The sequence below is a fragment of the Haemaphysalis longicornis genome, unplaced genomic scaffold, assembly GCF_048455015.1.
Source record: "Haemaphysalis longicornis isolate Haplotype H1 unplaced genomic scaffold, Haemaphysalis longicornis Haplotype H1 scaffold_10, whole genome shotgun sequence".
Taxonomy (NCBI): Eukaryota; Metazoa; Arthropoda; class Arachnida; order Ixodida; family Ixodidae; genus Haemaphysalis; species Haemaphysalis longicornis.
In genome coordinates this window covers 76384518-76401161 of record NW_027526204.1, presented here as the reverse complement: position 1 = coordinate 76401161, position 16644 = coordinate 76384518, and the positions used below count along the sequence as shown (strand labels likewise).

At 44.8% G+C, this 16644-nt stretch overlaps 1 protein-coding gene across 1 annotated transcript; it reads right to left on the bottom strand.

The window, feature by feature from the left end:
- Positions 1-1314: 1314 nt before the first annotated feature.
- On the bottom strand, positions 1315-16304 carry LOC144158803 (chitin deacetylase 7-like). Its single transcript, XM_077689951.1, has 5 exons — positions 16093-16304; positions 10310-10607; positions 7515-7700; positions 5284-5529; positions 1315-2675 (listed from the first exon to the last, which is right to left on the bottom strand). Exons 1-5 carry the CDS (start codon positions 16196-16198, stop codon positions 2312-2314), a joined length of 1200 nt encoding a protein of 399 aa, XP_077546077.1. The 5' UTR covers positions 16199-16304; the 3' UTR covers positions 1315-2311.
- Between the last annotated feature and the right edge of the window lie 340 nt (positions 16305-16644).

The window sequence follows — 16644 nt, the reverse complement described above, 5'->3', positions numbered from 1 at the left end:
CTTTCTTAAAAGCGCCTGTACGCTGGTGAGTTGAGATTTCTTGAGAGTTTGGTATGGCAAATGCTAAAGTATCCTGGAAGTGATGAGAGCTGCGTTAAGGCGAAGGACATCAGCTTACCAGCAGCTGCTGTAATAGTTCTTCGGAGCTGAGCAGCGCCGTCTCCCATCGTTCCTCATTAAAGATATTTATTCTCTTGTGTCTTTTTTTTTGCTTACCTGTGCATGCCCATATTATGTGTTTGAGGTCTGCCCTTTGACCGCACGCTTTACATAGGTTGCTGACTGTGCCGCGGTAGTAGTACCTGTACGAAAGTAAAATTCTTGTCTGTATTTGTCGCCCAGCGATGGCCTGTGATCTACTGTGCATGCCCATATTATGTGTTTGAGGTCTGCCCTTTGGCCGCATGCTTTGCATAGGTTGCTGACTGTGCCGCGGTAGTAGTAGCTGTACAAAAGTAAAATTCTTGTCTGTATTTGTCGCCCAGCGATGGCCTGTGATCTACTCAGATTGTCGTGCGCCTCTGGATATCTTGTCCGGCTTCATCTATAGTGGTACAAGATTTCTCTATACGTTGTGAGTGGGTCTCTGTCATCCGCTGTTTCATCTAGCAGTGTGTCCGTAGGGGGTTGGGGTGCTTGGTAGACTAGATCTCAAGAAGCCTCATGTGCGACTTCCTTGCCAGGAATGCCGGAGTCCGCTGGAGTCCATAGTAATACGGTTTTTGCTTGGACGTCTTGTTTTATGTCTCTAATAATATTGTATGTGGTAGTCGAGACGTAACGTCGTAAATAGTTTAGAATTGCTATTTTCGAATCACTAAATATTGCTTTTGCCTTTCCGGTGGCCATGGAGATGGCTATTGCCGCCTCCTGTATAATCTGCGCATACTTGGTCAGAACCGTATAGGTTGTCACAATAGATCCAGTATTGTCCATGACTACACATATCACCAATTTTATTTTACGTTCTTGATGCAGTGCAGTATCTGTGTACAGGGTGCCTTCTAGCCTTCGCTCTCTCATGCCTTGAAAACAGTTACGCCCAGTCGGGCACGCCCGCCGAACAACGATAAATATTATCTAATAGGGGCGCGGGGGCAGTCCGAACGGACCGACAGAACTGGAAGCCCTTCGTGGACGTGGGGCAGCGATGCAATTCGGCCGCTGCTCTCATGCTCCATTTACTTCTGCGTGGACCTGTACGTACCACTTTTTCAGACTACCCACAGGAACGCTAAGTATGGTAAAAAAGTTTACGAACATAGCCACTTGTACGCATTTATTGGCTTAGAGATAGAAAGAGAGAGACAGAGATAGGGAAACAGAAACTATTTTTATTGACCGTTCAAAACAAACCAACGCGTTAGTAAAATTAATTCACTTAATAATGCTGCCCGAAAGTGTGGGGATGACGTGACAATAAATGGCGCGTTTTATGATGGGCGGCTTTGTGGCAGCCATTCATGCTATTTCACACAGAACACTTGTGGTGCCCTCTCGTTATTCCGTTATAGGCGCACTCGGAAAAATAGGGCAGGTCGTTGATATTCTGCCGCTGCAGTTATCGGACACTGCTGCTAATATGTTCCTGTTGTCTCTGTACCTAAGTCCCCACAGCGCCCTTCTTGAGCTGACCGCCCGCGAGATTTCGAGGACCATCAGGTTCAGCCAGGTAGCTGAAGGTACACAGAATCGTGTGACCGAATTCCGAGCGGCAAAATTGGACTGCTTTGTGCCAACATGCGAGGTGGAATATTTTTAAACTGGACCAGCTTTGTGGTTACGCATAATAATCCTTCAGCATTCCGAGTAACAAGAGGTGAAAGGTATTGAGATAGGTGAGGCAAGTGGAATCATTTTAGGGATATTTCCGAGTTTAACGAACCAAATCTACAGCTGTGCCTTTTGGTGCGACGTATTGGAGGCACACAGATTATAATATACCCTGGGGAGCCTATATAGACACCATAAATCTAGACAGGGGCGTTTTCGCTTTTCGCCTTCTTTCAGACAAGAGGCTGGTAATCGATCTGGCGTCCTTGGGCAGAGCAACGCAACGCCGTAGACAATAAGCCACCATGGCGGGTAGCTGCAATACTATATTTATATGTATTCTTGTAATTGTATACCTACATGCATGATGTGTATGTGTGCGTGCGAACGTTTGCTTTGTCCGTGCGTCGCGCTTTCAGAATTGGCTCCACATTCTGAAATTTTTAAATTTATACGTTCATAGGGCAACGTGCTTCCAATACTAGATATTAAATATAACTCGAAAGACATGAAACATCTCGATTCATGACATTTTAAATCAATTTCCGAGCGGGTTGTTCACCCAGGGGTAGTTTTTAGGACACTTCGAGCAGGTCTTCATGAAGCGCTCGTATCCGGTTGGAGTGTTTTTGTACGTGCACCCATTCGGCTTAAGGCAGTTGCTGGGTCCACTGTTACTGCGGTTACCACAAGTGCGCTTGGCGTAATCACTGAGCGGTTCGGGGTTCTTCATGAAACGCAGGACCTCAGAAGCCGTCACCAAGTATACGTCATCCTTTTGCAGCAGCCAGTCGAGAAACTGCAGGTAGCCCGCCTTGCGCTCGGGGTGTTTCAGATACCCCTGGTGAAGGAAGAGAGGGAAGGGGGCCCGATTGGTAGTGTAGAATTCGTCGAAGTTAGACCTGCGTAAGGGGGAAGAAAACAAGCATTTTTTAGAGCACTGTACGTAAGAAGGTATAGCGACGTACTAACAAACTGAGCGTACTTATCTTTACGACAGCAATTTGTCTACAGGACTAAAATGCATACCAAGAAGCTCGTTTTGTTTTGTACATGTTGTTACGCGATACCACCCTCCCGCTCTGCATGGTTCGGTGTGTCTGATGTTAGACAAAAGCGTTTGGACGGTACAAACGAAGTGACAGACGTTGCGCTGACTAACAACAACGGCTTTATTTCGCCGTGGCGGAACATCTACTGTCAGAAAAAACAAAAACAAAAGGGCAAATGTGAAGGTAAAGATAACGAGATTCAAAACGCACTTATATCTACATAAAGTGAACGTGCGCGAAAATATCGTTCATCGATTGAGATATGCATGCGCAAATATGACCAGACACCTGTGCTTCAAGAATACAAAGAACAACGTGCCCGAATGATCTTCGAAGCTCAAATATTTCACAATGGACAGGAATCATATGTCAGCATGCCATATGTTGACGTACTGCAACAGAAACACGGATTTGTCGAATAATGACCTTAGTCCTACCGCATCTTCCCTCAGTGTAGATAAAAGTTTGTCTTAAAGGAGCCATGAAGAGAAAACACAAGTTTGGTTCATTCAAAAGATTGTCTCGTTAGAATCATACTGACACCCCTTTTAACGTAAACTTCGCTTAAATAAGCTACATAATGAGGAAAAACGGGAATTGTCATGCGACCCACCAGCTCATTTCCCGCAACAGAACCTGTGATGTCACATGAGCTAAGCTCTGCGATTGGCGGAGGCTGGCAGAAGCAGACGCAAATTAGGTAGAGCTTACAAACTAGACGAACGAGCGATTTGCGCTTAAAGTTAGGGCACATTCTTTACAAAGCAATAAGAATGATGGGACAAACAGTGGAAGTTACGAAAGCACATGTAAACATAGAAGTTCTGATGCGTTCTGCTGTTCGTACTGCGCACAGCATGCTTTGGTTTAGCTGCACAGCTCTACGGGGCTTGGGGTTGTCTCAGACGACACTGGCCGATTGACGCAAGCAACGGTGTCTTACGTGACCCCATTAGTCGAGCGAGCACTGTTTCAGGGAACGAAAATTTTCTCCCAGAACAAAAACAAGCCAGGTTTAAATGCGGGCAAAAACAAACCAAGCGCTTGCCACGGTATGGTGGCGCCATCTAGGTTACGGAACGTAAAGAAACGCGGGAACAAACCAACACCGCTGTACAGGGTGGAGACAACCTTTGAACGGTCCCGCGCCGCCGCAATTGGGCCAACGGGCTCAACGCGTTATTCTTTTCGTTTCCCACGAGACCTAGCAACGCGAAACAGACAATATGATTCAAACTTCTTCAGTAAACCGCGTTGCGGCGATAATTTTAGCGCGGTTTTGACACAATGACTTGCTTCGGCGGCGAGCGAGCAACCGAACATGGCGGCGCCAGCGTTACGTGTCTCTGCCCTGTACGGCGGATGCGTGAATGAAGGTAATCTAGGCTGCAGAGCGGTCGGTTCCTGTGATGTCACTTGGGACCACGAAAACGCATCATTGAGCGGGAAAATCAAAATTTTAACCTAAATTGTTTAATTTCTCAGTGAATAAAGCACCGTTTGTATCCGGACAAGCGCTGGGGGCACTATAAAACCCGAAATCTTTCGAATAAAATCAACTTGCATTTTCTCTTCATGGCTCCTTTAAACGTCGTTATCTTCAACTTCTCCTTTACTGCTTTGTGTTTCTTTTTTGAGGACGTACATTTTGAATCAGCGAAATCAACTCGTCGTTGTTACTCAGAACCCAGTCTGTCACTGCATCTGTCTTCTTCGAGCGCTGTTGTCTGATATCAGAATGTACCCACAATCCACCCGCCGCGGTGGCTCAGTGGCTAAGGCGTTGCGCTGCTGAGCACGAGGTCTTGGGTTCGATTCCCGGCCGCGGCGGCCGCTTTTCTGATGGAGGCGAAAAGCAAAAACGCCCGTGTGTACGAGATTTCGGCGCACGATAAAGATCCCCAGGTGGTCAAAATTAATCCGGAGCCCTCCACTACGGCGCGCCTCATCGCCTGCGTTGCGTCGGCGCGTTAAACCCCACAATCAATCAAATCAATCAATCCCGGACTAGTACGCTTTATTACTAGTTGTGTGTTATTGGAAGCAGAATTTCAGTAATCAAAACATAAGAGGCATTATTCCACCTGTTCTATAAATCACAAGTATGCTGGTCTGGTATGTCTACCGTCTCCTAGCGTCCGTTGCTGAACCACCCAAAATGCCAAATATTGAGAAAGGCCGCATCAGCTGCATAGCGACCCATTTACGAAGAGTAGGCTTTACTCCAACTCATAAACTGGTAATAGAAAATGGTTCTGTGGTTCCCATAGTTGGCTGCGGCTCTTAGTAATTTTCGTGTGTGCACGCGAGTTTGTACGTACACATCCGGCTAAAAAAATGGTTCATGTTGTCCGTTCCGGAAGATATATTTTTAGAAGCATGTGCCTGCATGCAAGCTATTGCGACAAAACTAGCATATGATATCTACTCGGTCCCCTTCCCTACTACGCATGCGTACTTGAGGTAGTTGAAGGTGTCATTGGCTGTCTCCGGCTGCGGCAAACAGGCGTCGGCCACTGCGCACGGAAGGTCCTTCCCTGCAGCCTTTTGGAAAAACACGTTCAGGGGGAGCACCCATAGTCCTGGGTAGGAGCGCACGGGGCAGGGCGACACGTTGCAGGGCCGTCGGAAGCCGTAGTCCATGGTGTACGGGTAGACGGGGGGCTCCCCTCGGACCCGCGGGTGGACAAGCGTGCTGTCGTACCTGCAAGCCGTTTATGAGGATCGTCATCAACTGGCAAATACACAATTTGCTCTGTGTTCCAATTCGGCTTGCCTGGTTTACGCACCTCTCGTTCTAGGAAACGCATAATGTTTCGTTGATAAGGGATGCGAGAAGCCATTTTAGGAGAAAAAATACTTTTACTTCCGTAAGGCCTCTCCCGCTCTTAACCGCTATTTGGAACTGCGTTCTTACATACACATCGTCGTTCAGTTTCCCATCACTCCTAGTTACAGTCAACGCAAGTCGAGTTTGTCGATGAGCGAGTTACGACTGTTGTTTAACATGTCTTTAGTTTCTCTATGTTAGCGCCCCTCACAATGCTGAGGGGCCAGCACTGATGGTCGAACTTTGTTGTGACTGGCTGCATTGACGTTGAGTAATTTCATTTTTTTTGTGCTCACGCTTTATGAATTGATTTCGTGCCCAAGTAGCAAACAGAAATTTTTCTTTCGATTGTTTTTCGACAAAAACTCCTAAAATATTTACTGCCTTTCGCAGTTATCGCGGAGGAATACTCCTGTCGGCAACTCGTCTTTATCAAAACATATTCATTAGTGCACTTGATACAGATAGGTAAAACAGGGCTTCTGATCTTAAAGAGAGTGCAGATGACCTGCCCCTCACCTCCAAATCAATCAATCAATCAATCAATCAATCAATCAATCAATCAATCAATCAATCAATCAATCAATCAATCAATCAATCAATCAATCAATCAATTAATCAATCAATCAATAAATAAATATATCAATCAATCAATCAATCGAGAGCTTTATCAACACTGGACTAGGAAAAATGTTTACAGGCTATTTGAACCGATACACAGGCGGCTAGCTTCCGATTAAATACAAAACTACACAAAATAATGAGTCACAGGTATCAACCAGGGGTCAAAAATAAAGAAAAGGTACCAAAAAAAGAGCAAACAAACTTGAGAAGACACACAGCCGTTTAACCGTGCACAAGGGGTACAATGGCATCATTAAACAAAGTTTTCTTCAGCTAAGTCGAGCCACTTGCAAAAAAATTTGAAGTATCTCGCAGTTACTACTTCAAATGGGATATCATGTCAGAGTTTGGCACCCTAGAATTCAATAAGCCTTTCGCCATGGACGTTATGACATATCGGCAAGTTAAAGGTGGCATTGGTTGCATGCCTGACTAGGGCTCGGAATGGGAGTAGAACAAGGAGATAACTGTACAGTGAAGCTGTATTTTACGATGGTGTTTACAAAAAGAGATATTTTGTACTCCCTAACAGTTGAAAAAGAAAGTAACCCCAAATCCTGTAAAATTGTATCGACAGGACGGTTCAATGCTGAAAATGTAATATTTTTATTCCTCTTCGTTTTAATCAATAGAACGGTGTAAAATATGTTTCACAGGTACGCCGTCTGGCTTCAGTACAATAAATGTGGAACTTACATAATGTGAAGTACGAGTGGTAATAAATTTCATGGGAACAATGTCGCCTGTTTGAATAACGTGAAACTTCTAAATGCAAATTTTTTGCACACATTTTGGATTTGATCTTTACAGTGCTGGTGTGAATCAAATACACTACCCATATAATAAAGGGAGGTTACACTGTAAATTGGCTCAACGTTTTGTTAAACTTAAAGAAGTATCACTCATTACGCCAGCGTTTTTATTGGATAGATCAGATTAGGTTTGCCCGTTGTTTGAGGAAACTTCTCCGCACATCCATGCAATTGCTCACTTCTCCCTAAGCAGAAGTCCAAAGCTCCAGCAATGTTCTCTTTTTCGGGGGGAATGCTCAGTAGCTTTGCGGAGGTAACGGGCACGTAGTTGACTAACAGATAGTGCGACGTCACACAAACCGTAGTAAGCTACACTGCGTATATTCAGTGAAGCCGAATGATAGACATGTATTGTACTAACGAGCACTTGAAATCTGGGAATATAACTATTTCTTCACGCAAGTTTCTGCTTAATGTACTCACAGAGAGTTCTTGTGCAGCATCTTGAATCCTTCATCTCCACCAGTCCTCAGGAAGGGACCCCTGAATCCATTCACGTCAGAGGTGGGCACATTGGCGAAGGCTTTAAGCATGGTACGCTGGCCCACGACCTCCTGCGCCCACTGGGTGCTGTTTATGCTCAGCCAGTAATTCGGGTCGGTTCGTTGACTGTGAAAGGTGAGATTAAACGTCCGTTTATTTTTATGTTATAAGTTGTTCCACAAAAGGTGGATATTGCTCCACACACGGCCATAGTTGCAATAAAAGAAAAGAGGGCCAGGCATCGGCTAGCTATGTAATATTGCAGGATGGAAACATCTCATCAAGCATAACGGAGCACTGACATTGCAATAGTTGGTGGGGTGACTTGTTGAAGGAAAAAAAGAAACGTGATGAGGCTTGATATCAAGAGTACACACAAAAGTCGTTCCCGTGTCGACAAAAGAAAAGGTGTAAATGAGTTGGCGCCGAGTGGTGGCTAAGGCTTCCGCAGTAGTGTTAAGTGTTGCCTAAAATGGTGGGAAATTCCACTCTGTTAAGGTAAATGACCAGCGAAGCTGAGCTTACAACAGTTTGAATAAAACTACGAAATCGTGACGGAAGTTGGGCTTAGACTACCTGAATACCGATCTTGGACGTCATATTTCAATCGATGATATCGAATCTGCGGGTAGACGTATGAGCTCTTCGTGGACAATCGAGGCGCGACAGTTTTAAGCAGAGTCTTCAGGAGTTCCGCACACTAGGAAATTTTCTACGCCCCAAGCGTCGGGAAATACGGACTGTACGCACCCTCCCCACCACAACGGCAGAAGGAATCGCTTTTCGCGGGGCCCGTTCTACTTTGGCCAAAGTTAATCTTCTCGTTCTCAAGACTGCCCTTCCGTTTTTGAAAACGTAGACTTCCCAAGTTTGTCGTCCATTTCAAATAATTCTCAGATTTAAAAACACCCATAACAACAAGCTCAGTACCCTCTCAAAATTATACAAATACATTTTCATGGGTCTCTTCAGTACGCCACTTTTACCGAACCCAAAATTTTTCATAAACTTTAACAAAACACGTCAAAAGCATATGCCGTGTGCGTTGTTGCCGAAGAGAACTACGCAGCAGAACGTGAGAAAGTCAAGACAACACTCACGTTTGACAAGAAATAGCGTGTAAACATGCGAAATGCTCAGGGAAGTACAGTGAAAAACTAGAATAATGAATGAACAATAGTCTACGCATTTGTAGAAACGACTACTATGGGCAAACGCGAAACTCTCCAAACTCAACTGCAACACTATACGAACCAACCAAGAATAGATTGGTGGAAAGTATAACGTAAGATTGTGTGCTTCTTAGGCGAACGCCAGTTTTTTATCGGGACAGTATATTTTACCGCGATTATGCTCTCAAGTGCTTCACCAAAGCGGCCACTCCACAGCTTTCCTTGGTGATCAACCATCGTCTTGGCTAAAGAAAGGGGTGCATTTTCTGTCTAATTTTGCATGTCAATGCAGGATTCCCCTCAAATCCGAACTGCTTCTAGTGCGCAGGAATAGCGCGATTAGATTGGCTCGGCTTCATATCGGCAGGCACACAGGTGCGATTGCGGCCTCAGGAAGCGTTTTAATGTTTCTTCTCTTCACCCAGGATCATCATCATCGTCAGAGAAGGTCGGCTTTCTGCAGTGCGTTTGGATTGGAGAACATACGACATGAGCGATAACTTCAAAGCTTCGCTTTAAAAAACCTGGAATTCGTCATGTTAAATACATCAGCAGACATGAGGCAGTCTCCAAACGAAAATGCTTCGAGCAAGAACTGGCGGAGTGCGAGGAATCCTGTCTGTCATTCCAATATTTTCCGAAAAATCAATCTCTAGGACAGCTGAACAGTTCTTTCTCTTCCTCTGCGACCCATCATCATAGTTGCTTGCTGCTCAGCTCGTTCGGGCTGTGTCCGGAATAAATAATCCGGCCGATACCCAACTGCCAAATGGTCAGGCCGAGATTTTTGTGCTTTTAAAGCGAAGCTTTCAGCCTATCGCTGATGTCTCCTGTAGTCCTCGTAAAACCCGCTACAGGAAAGCCAACTGTCTCTGACGATGTAATGATCGTAGGTGAAGTGGAGAAACATGAAATCGTTTCCCGTAATGATAACTGAACACCAGTTCCGTGCGTATAAAGCCGTAGTCCATCATATGGCGCCGTTCCGGCACAATAGAAACAGGTTCGATTTGAAGGCCGCATGGACAAGCTATATTCTACGAAAACAAATGCACCCCTCCTGCGACGTACGACGATGATTGAACACTATGGAAAGCGATGGATTGCTCCTGTCAGTAGCGAGTAATCCAAACTTCCCCTAGCCTAGTCGCTTTGCGTGGGTTGGTTTTTTCTAACATTATTCTCTGCCACTCTTCTCGCTTATTCCACGGATATACATACACACACACACAAACACACACACACACATATATATATATATATATATATATATATATATATATATATATATATATATATATATATATATATATATATATCATGTCATTGGGTTGCTGCGGCATATTTGATCCTCGGATCTATTATGGCGCAAGTACGCCGCAAGTTTACTCAACGCTTTTATGATACTCTCGCAGTTTTCTTGGTGAAATTTCTTGTGTCATTAAGAACGCGTTTCGGATAGTCAATGCAACATAAAGGGTCGCCTCCCTCCTTTCGATTATCACCAGTACTGCGGCTGCCAAACCTGTCAGTGGAATAAAACTCTCTCACCAATGTGCTTACCTGATAGACTTTACAGCAATCTCATTGTCCCAACGGTGAAGCTCGTTGACAGCTTCGTAGTCAAGGTACTCCCCGGTCAGAAAGAAAGTTGCTTTGATGGCACATTGGTTTTGCTTGTTCTTCCTTCCCGAGTCTTTCAAAAGTTCCCTGTAGAAGGGCATGTTGTTGACGTTGACCGCACCGTCGAACGTCAGTGTCACAAACTGGGGCATCTCTTCTACCCGCAGACCGGCCGGAGGCTTTTCGCTTGCGCAGGCGCAGGTGGGCAGCTTGCAGACTTTGTCGTCGCATTTTGGAGCTGGAAGTGTAGCAGGGCAGATATGTGTTAATGCGACAAAAAAAAAAAAACGACTCAAAAAACAATTTGATATTTGGTCTCGCGGAGTGATGCGATAAGATAGAGTGTGCCGAAGGATATTTAAATGCTTTTCTTGCGCAGTCCTTAGCAATATGGGCGCAATGTCATTCGGAAAGTGACAGAAGCACAACTGCACGTTTTCCCGCGTTCGTGAAAAAAGCAGACGGCGGGGCGTGGATGGAAAATGGAGTAACTGGAGAATCATAGATGGTGGTGATTATAACGTTTGCTATAAACATTTTTCTATATGACTTTTATAAATCACTAAGCAGTGGTCGTATTCCTAACAAAAATTGAAGGAAGATCGATTGCAAGATTTTTGAGAAGGCGTGATCATCTCGTGTCTTTCTCTTGTGAACTTGACTCTCAGCCATCCCTGTCTGCACACTTTTCTCCGGCTTTAGATTTCCTTAATGGGGCATTTCTCACCCGCCCCTCGTACACAGTGCCTCTTGTGCTTATCGCTCTGACACAGGTGTCACACGTGCTGGCTTTAGCAGCAGCACTACCAGTCTGTCATTTTCTTTTTCGCCAACCAGGATCGATAATTCACCACCCTCATTCCTAATAGTCCGTTTTTTACCGTCCTGCAATTGCTGCAGACTCAATTCTACAACGCGTACAGTTGTACAAGGCACATGAGAATCTCGCACAAAAAGAAGTTTGAAATTCCTTTTACTCCGAAAACGGGAGCGTAGACGGATCTTTCGACCGTGCGCGCAGGAGCGCTGCACACGTCGGGACACTCTTTTCACAAGGCCACGCGCTAGGGCGCTTCGTTCTTTAAATACACAACACTTCTGAAGCAAAACTGTATACCACTATTTTAACTTGGCACGATCTACGATTTGGAGGCGCCGGAGCCTCATCAACCTCAGGAGAATTAGAATAACCCAATAAATTCATTATGAATATTTACTTGAATTTGCTACGTAATTGCTGATTGTATAGAATAAATGAAAACATAAATCTAGCTGAAACAAAATTGTATTCTGTCTCTTATTGCCAATTAGCAGTAATCTTTCTGTGGGAAACACCGGCGCACACTGCATGCTTCGCCCCTCCCCAAGTTCTACATTAGTGGAGATGGCCCGATATAGTTTTGCTTTAGTTGGAGAATTTATAAATTTTTTCACTTTTAGTTTTTTATTCTTTAGTTTTCAAAATGTTGTTCGAATAATTATCTTTATTTAGGTTACTATGACACTTAAAAGGACTCTGCAGCACCTCGGACAAACACTTTCACTTTTTTCTCTGCGTCTGGAAACATTACAAAACCTACGGCTGTCGCCAGCACGGAGCGGCACAGCACTGTTTGCTCTTCGCAGCAGATACGGCTTGCGTTTCTGCTTTGATATTGTGTCTTTCACATTAAAGTGGCCGGAAAATGCGTTCATTGCTGCAAATGAAGGCAAGCCGGCCGATAGCCGCTTCACTGTTGTATGTCATTAATTCCAGCGGTCGAAGAATGTCATAACCGCGAAAGATAGAAAAATCTTTTGACGAAGTTTCCGTGTGTTATCTGATTGTCAAAGAACAGTAATTTTTAGCTGAGGTACTTTGGGACCCCCTTACGTATGTATTTGATATGTTGGTTGACTACATTCTGCAATCCTTTAAGATTTAAAAAGAGGTGAAACAACTGTTTTAGGGTTTTTTTAAATTTGTTACTTCCGCGAGGTATGCATTTCCGTGGAAATGGAAGGCGCTACTTGGTTTAATCATTCGAGCTATTTATATTTCTTTTGCAAACTTGAGTTTGCGGTATTTTTGCTTAATGATTGGTTTTTAAAGATGTGTGCGATGCATACTTTTGATTTCTACACACTGTTTTTGTGGTTTTTCTTTGTTCTATTTTTTATATTTCCTGGATTTGCAAAATTGTGTTTGACAAATGACTACCACGTACGTTATTGTAACGTCTTAACGTTTTAATTCCGCCAGTGTAGTTATCCAAATAATGTGTCACAAATCACTAAATGTAGACCCTTAGCGGTACTGCACGAAACTTTTTCCAAATTGTTAAGGGTAACCCTAGCAACAAGGTACAGTATTGTTTACTGGAAATGACTAGTCGTAGGTAAGGCAGTCACCGGAATGTTATCGCGGAAAGACATTTTATAACACTTTCAGGATAAGAAGCGTTGAAATGCTTGTTTTTTCAATGCAAGACGTTAGGAGTAACGTAAAAGGGGAAATATTAAAAACCGACTATTAAGTTAGTTAAAAGCTGATTCTCGTTCAAGTAATGCAATTGAACGCACATATAGTCATCAATACAATTGGAGAATATTTTTTCTCGGCAGTGTTATTATCAGCTCCCGTCAATAGCACAGACCAGTCCGGGTTAGGCAGTGACTGAACAGCAGCGGCGAAATAACCCCTCTTTTATATCTTGCAAAATTCTGCAACATTATACTAAAACTGGCACCATTGTTATTGAGGCAAAGCAGTTCCTTAAAATAACCGTTCCTGTATTTTCCTTCATAGCCACTTTAAAGCATTGATCCAACATAGAGAAACCTACGGGGGAAAATGCGATATTTAGGGGGCTGGCCAGTTGGTTTTACAGCTAGATTTTTAGAGTTCGCACTGAATATATAAAAAGTAAAGGCCACCCATACAGGACTACCGGCAACGCATCTCCCTTTACATCCGGCAACAGATTCACGTAGACCACGCCAAACAAATATGGCGGAAACATCAGCAAAGCACGAGCACGGGCAGTCGCCCTGACCAATACAGAAAAAAAAACAGAACTATTAATCGGACCATGCCATCACCCCCCCCTACCAACGCCCCGATATCGCCCACCAGAGCAATCATATCACGCCCGCCGCGACATGCACCACCTGTGCACTCACCACCGGCGTAATCGCTATCGCTTTATCAGCCCCCCCCCCCCCCCAAAAAAAAAACGAATATGTCTGAGACATCACAGTTTCGCCACGGGCATGTCTCAAATGCCTTCGGGGCACTCGGCTTCACGATCCCTACAAACAACCAACAGGTTCCCCATGTCTACACACTTTTTTACCGCAGCACACGCGCACATCAGCAGGAATGAGGCGTCATACGCACGGCCCAGCATTAGAACTCTTAGCCATTTGCGAAGAGATTCAAGAAATGGCCCAGAACCTCTCAGTTATCATTCCATCGACATGCGTAGATTCTCTCCCACTACATACCCGAGCATCAACAGTATCCTCCACCCCACCCGCAGCTTTCCTGAGCCGAAGCGATCTCTCCTGCCGCCAACAGGCTAAGTTCTACCCGTACCTGAACCTCCTCTACCATAGCTTGTCCATGAGATCAAAGCGGCAGCGTCAGGTAGGCCGTGGGATTCGGTTGCGGTCGTTGCACCCACAACCGCGACAAAACCCGGCATCGACGGAACGCGGGATCCATAACCAAATAGCAGAGCCGACGCCTGCTTGACGCCGAAGCAACCCCGCACGAGCCCGTGAAACTGGCCGACCAAAACGAACCGGCCAGTGCTGCGCCGTGTCGCCCCATCAGGCTAGGTTGCGCCTATCAGTGGACTGGACTGCGCGTTGCCGTCCGGTGCAACAAATACATGAGTTTTTTTCTGCTATTTGTGTAGTGTGTGTTATCCCGCTACCATAAATTCATGTGCCATCAGCGTGTGTTACGGCGGTGGTTCCCTAATATCACGTGTGTGGGTGCATGTTCGGTTGACTAGGCCGCCGAAAAATTGTCATAAATACCTGTAATAAAATTATTGATAATGAGAAAGTTCAAACGCGACGCTTTTTCTCATACGACCTTAGTCAAAGTACAAAATCCCAACATATTCTAGTTGTCCTAATGGTGCTGCCGAATACACGTCAGCTTTATAGCGTGAGATACCAAGATCCGATTGGGACCACCCGAAGCGTTTTCAAAGACGATATTCTTTCTTGGGCTACTTAAACCCAGAACTTTTGGTTTTTCTGTATGTCTGTCTGTCTGTCTGTGATTCGATTCAGCCACCCGGCCAAATTCAAACGAAGTCTGCGCAATAGTCTTATATACTCACAGCCAAACCTAAACGTCTAAGTCCAGTTCATATGCTCATACTTGGCAACATTGCTGACCAAAAACAAGACATTACGCAAATATAAACCCGAAAATTGATACACGAGGGATACTTACAGTGTTCCTTTATAAAAAAAATCATGCTTGATTTTTGCCAAATAAAATAATACATCCACTGCAGAAAAAAAAATCACACTGTCGCCGGCTGTCGCCCGCGCCACTATAGCTTCTGGCGGAATTTTAAGAAATCAAGCCGCAACAGTTACGAAAGGTTCACTAGATAGGTTTCATGTTCTGCTTGCAACGCACGTGGATTAGGGCAACGCGGTTCTATAAACATTGTAGTAAGGTGCCTCAATTCACGCGCGTCCCCGCCGTACGGCAGCGCTGGCGTCGAAGCACCCGGCCTATAGCATTGGAACGCTGTAAACTTAAATCGACTTGAGCATACCTTTAACGCGTTTACCTTGGGACGAGCGCCACGCAAGAAGAACAACATGGGAGGTAAGCGGAAAAGCGAAAGGAGCCATTTACTTGGCAAATTTTGACAAAGGCTGTCGTTTCTTCTCGATATTTGCAACGGTAGGCCAATTTCGTTTTTTTTTTTTACTTCTTGAGGCGCTTGATGTGCTTTTGTGGTAACCCAATCAGTATGGCGCGTTTTCTGAAGTGCGTTTTCGGCGAAACAATTTCGATTTTGATATAGATTTCGGACTTTGAAGACATTGGCTTTCCACCAGAAAACGCTTCTCGTTTGAACCACCTTTCACTTCATCAGCAATCATCATCATCATCATCATCACAGAAGATTGGTTTACCGGCAGTACGTTTCGGGGCCGACATCGTCATCAGTCAGACATAGAAAGCTTCGTCTTATATTACCGTGGATAGTCGACAATTATTTCAGTTTTCCAAAGCATAGAAGGAAGCGTCGGAAACGAAATTAAACAAGTTCTAATGAACAGATAAGTGGCCGTAATGGGCGCTGTTTTAAATATTAATGTTCGCCTTTGGCTCTGACTTTCCACCAACTGTGCAACACAAACTTGTACGTACATACTTCTCTACAATAACAGTGCCGGCCGTAATTTGAAGTGTTGCAAATAGCTTTTGTGGGAGAAAGAAATGAAATTAGCCTTAAAACTGTGGTTATGATTCTCACTCTAGAATCAGAGTTGTATGGGTTCGCCTCCGGAAACAACAGAACTGGTACAAGCATTCTGCGCATCAGATGGGTGCTGGGATGCGCATGCTCTATCGTACTTCAATTTTCCCACACGGGGATAGACGCACGCGGGGGAAAGTTAGCCCGCAGAGTAATCTATTCCCAGCAGTCATGTTAAAGGCATTGCGAAGGACAATTTACACAGACGGTGTATTTGCTTACCAGGTGAAGTTGCCGTTGACGCCATCACGTTTGCTTCTTGCCATCCGTACAGGCACACTACTGCTACGCACTGAAATAAAATCCCATTCCGGCTGATGAGATACATGTTGACTAGAATTTTGACTACCGACGACGAGAATGTTGAGTAATGAAGTCCTAAGCGCAGTGTACTGGCAAGTGGGTCCTGCGAGCTCCCTTTTATACGAGATTTCTGTGAGCAAGGAATGATGAAAACTTCTGGAATTCGAACAAAGCCGCTCTTCATACATGAACTTGATAACACGCCTTTGTTCGCGCATTATCTCCGCCGTGTGTTCCATGGAGGGGTCTTGAATTCCGCAAACTTGTTGACAAAACTATTCTGTTCGTGAATTTTATCTTTCTCGCCTTAGATAGCAGGTGCAACTACGGTGCAATGCACCGTTGTCTGACGGAAGCACAAGGAACAGTCGTTGGCTCCTGACCTATGCAATGCTGGGTTGACGCATTGACTGCTAACCACCGCATTCAACTTACGGTGTCCAAACCAAAGAGATGTTTGCGCGGTTTGTG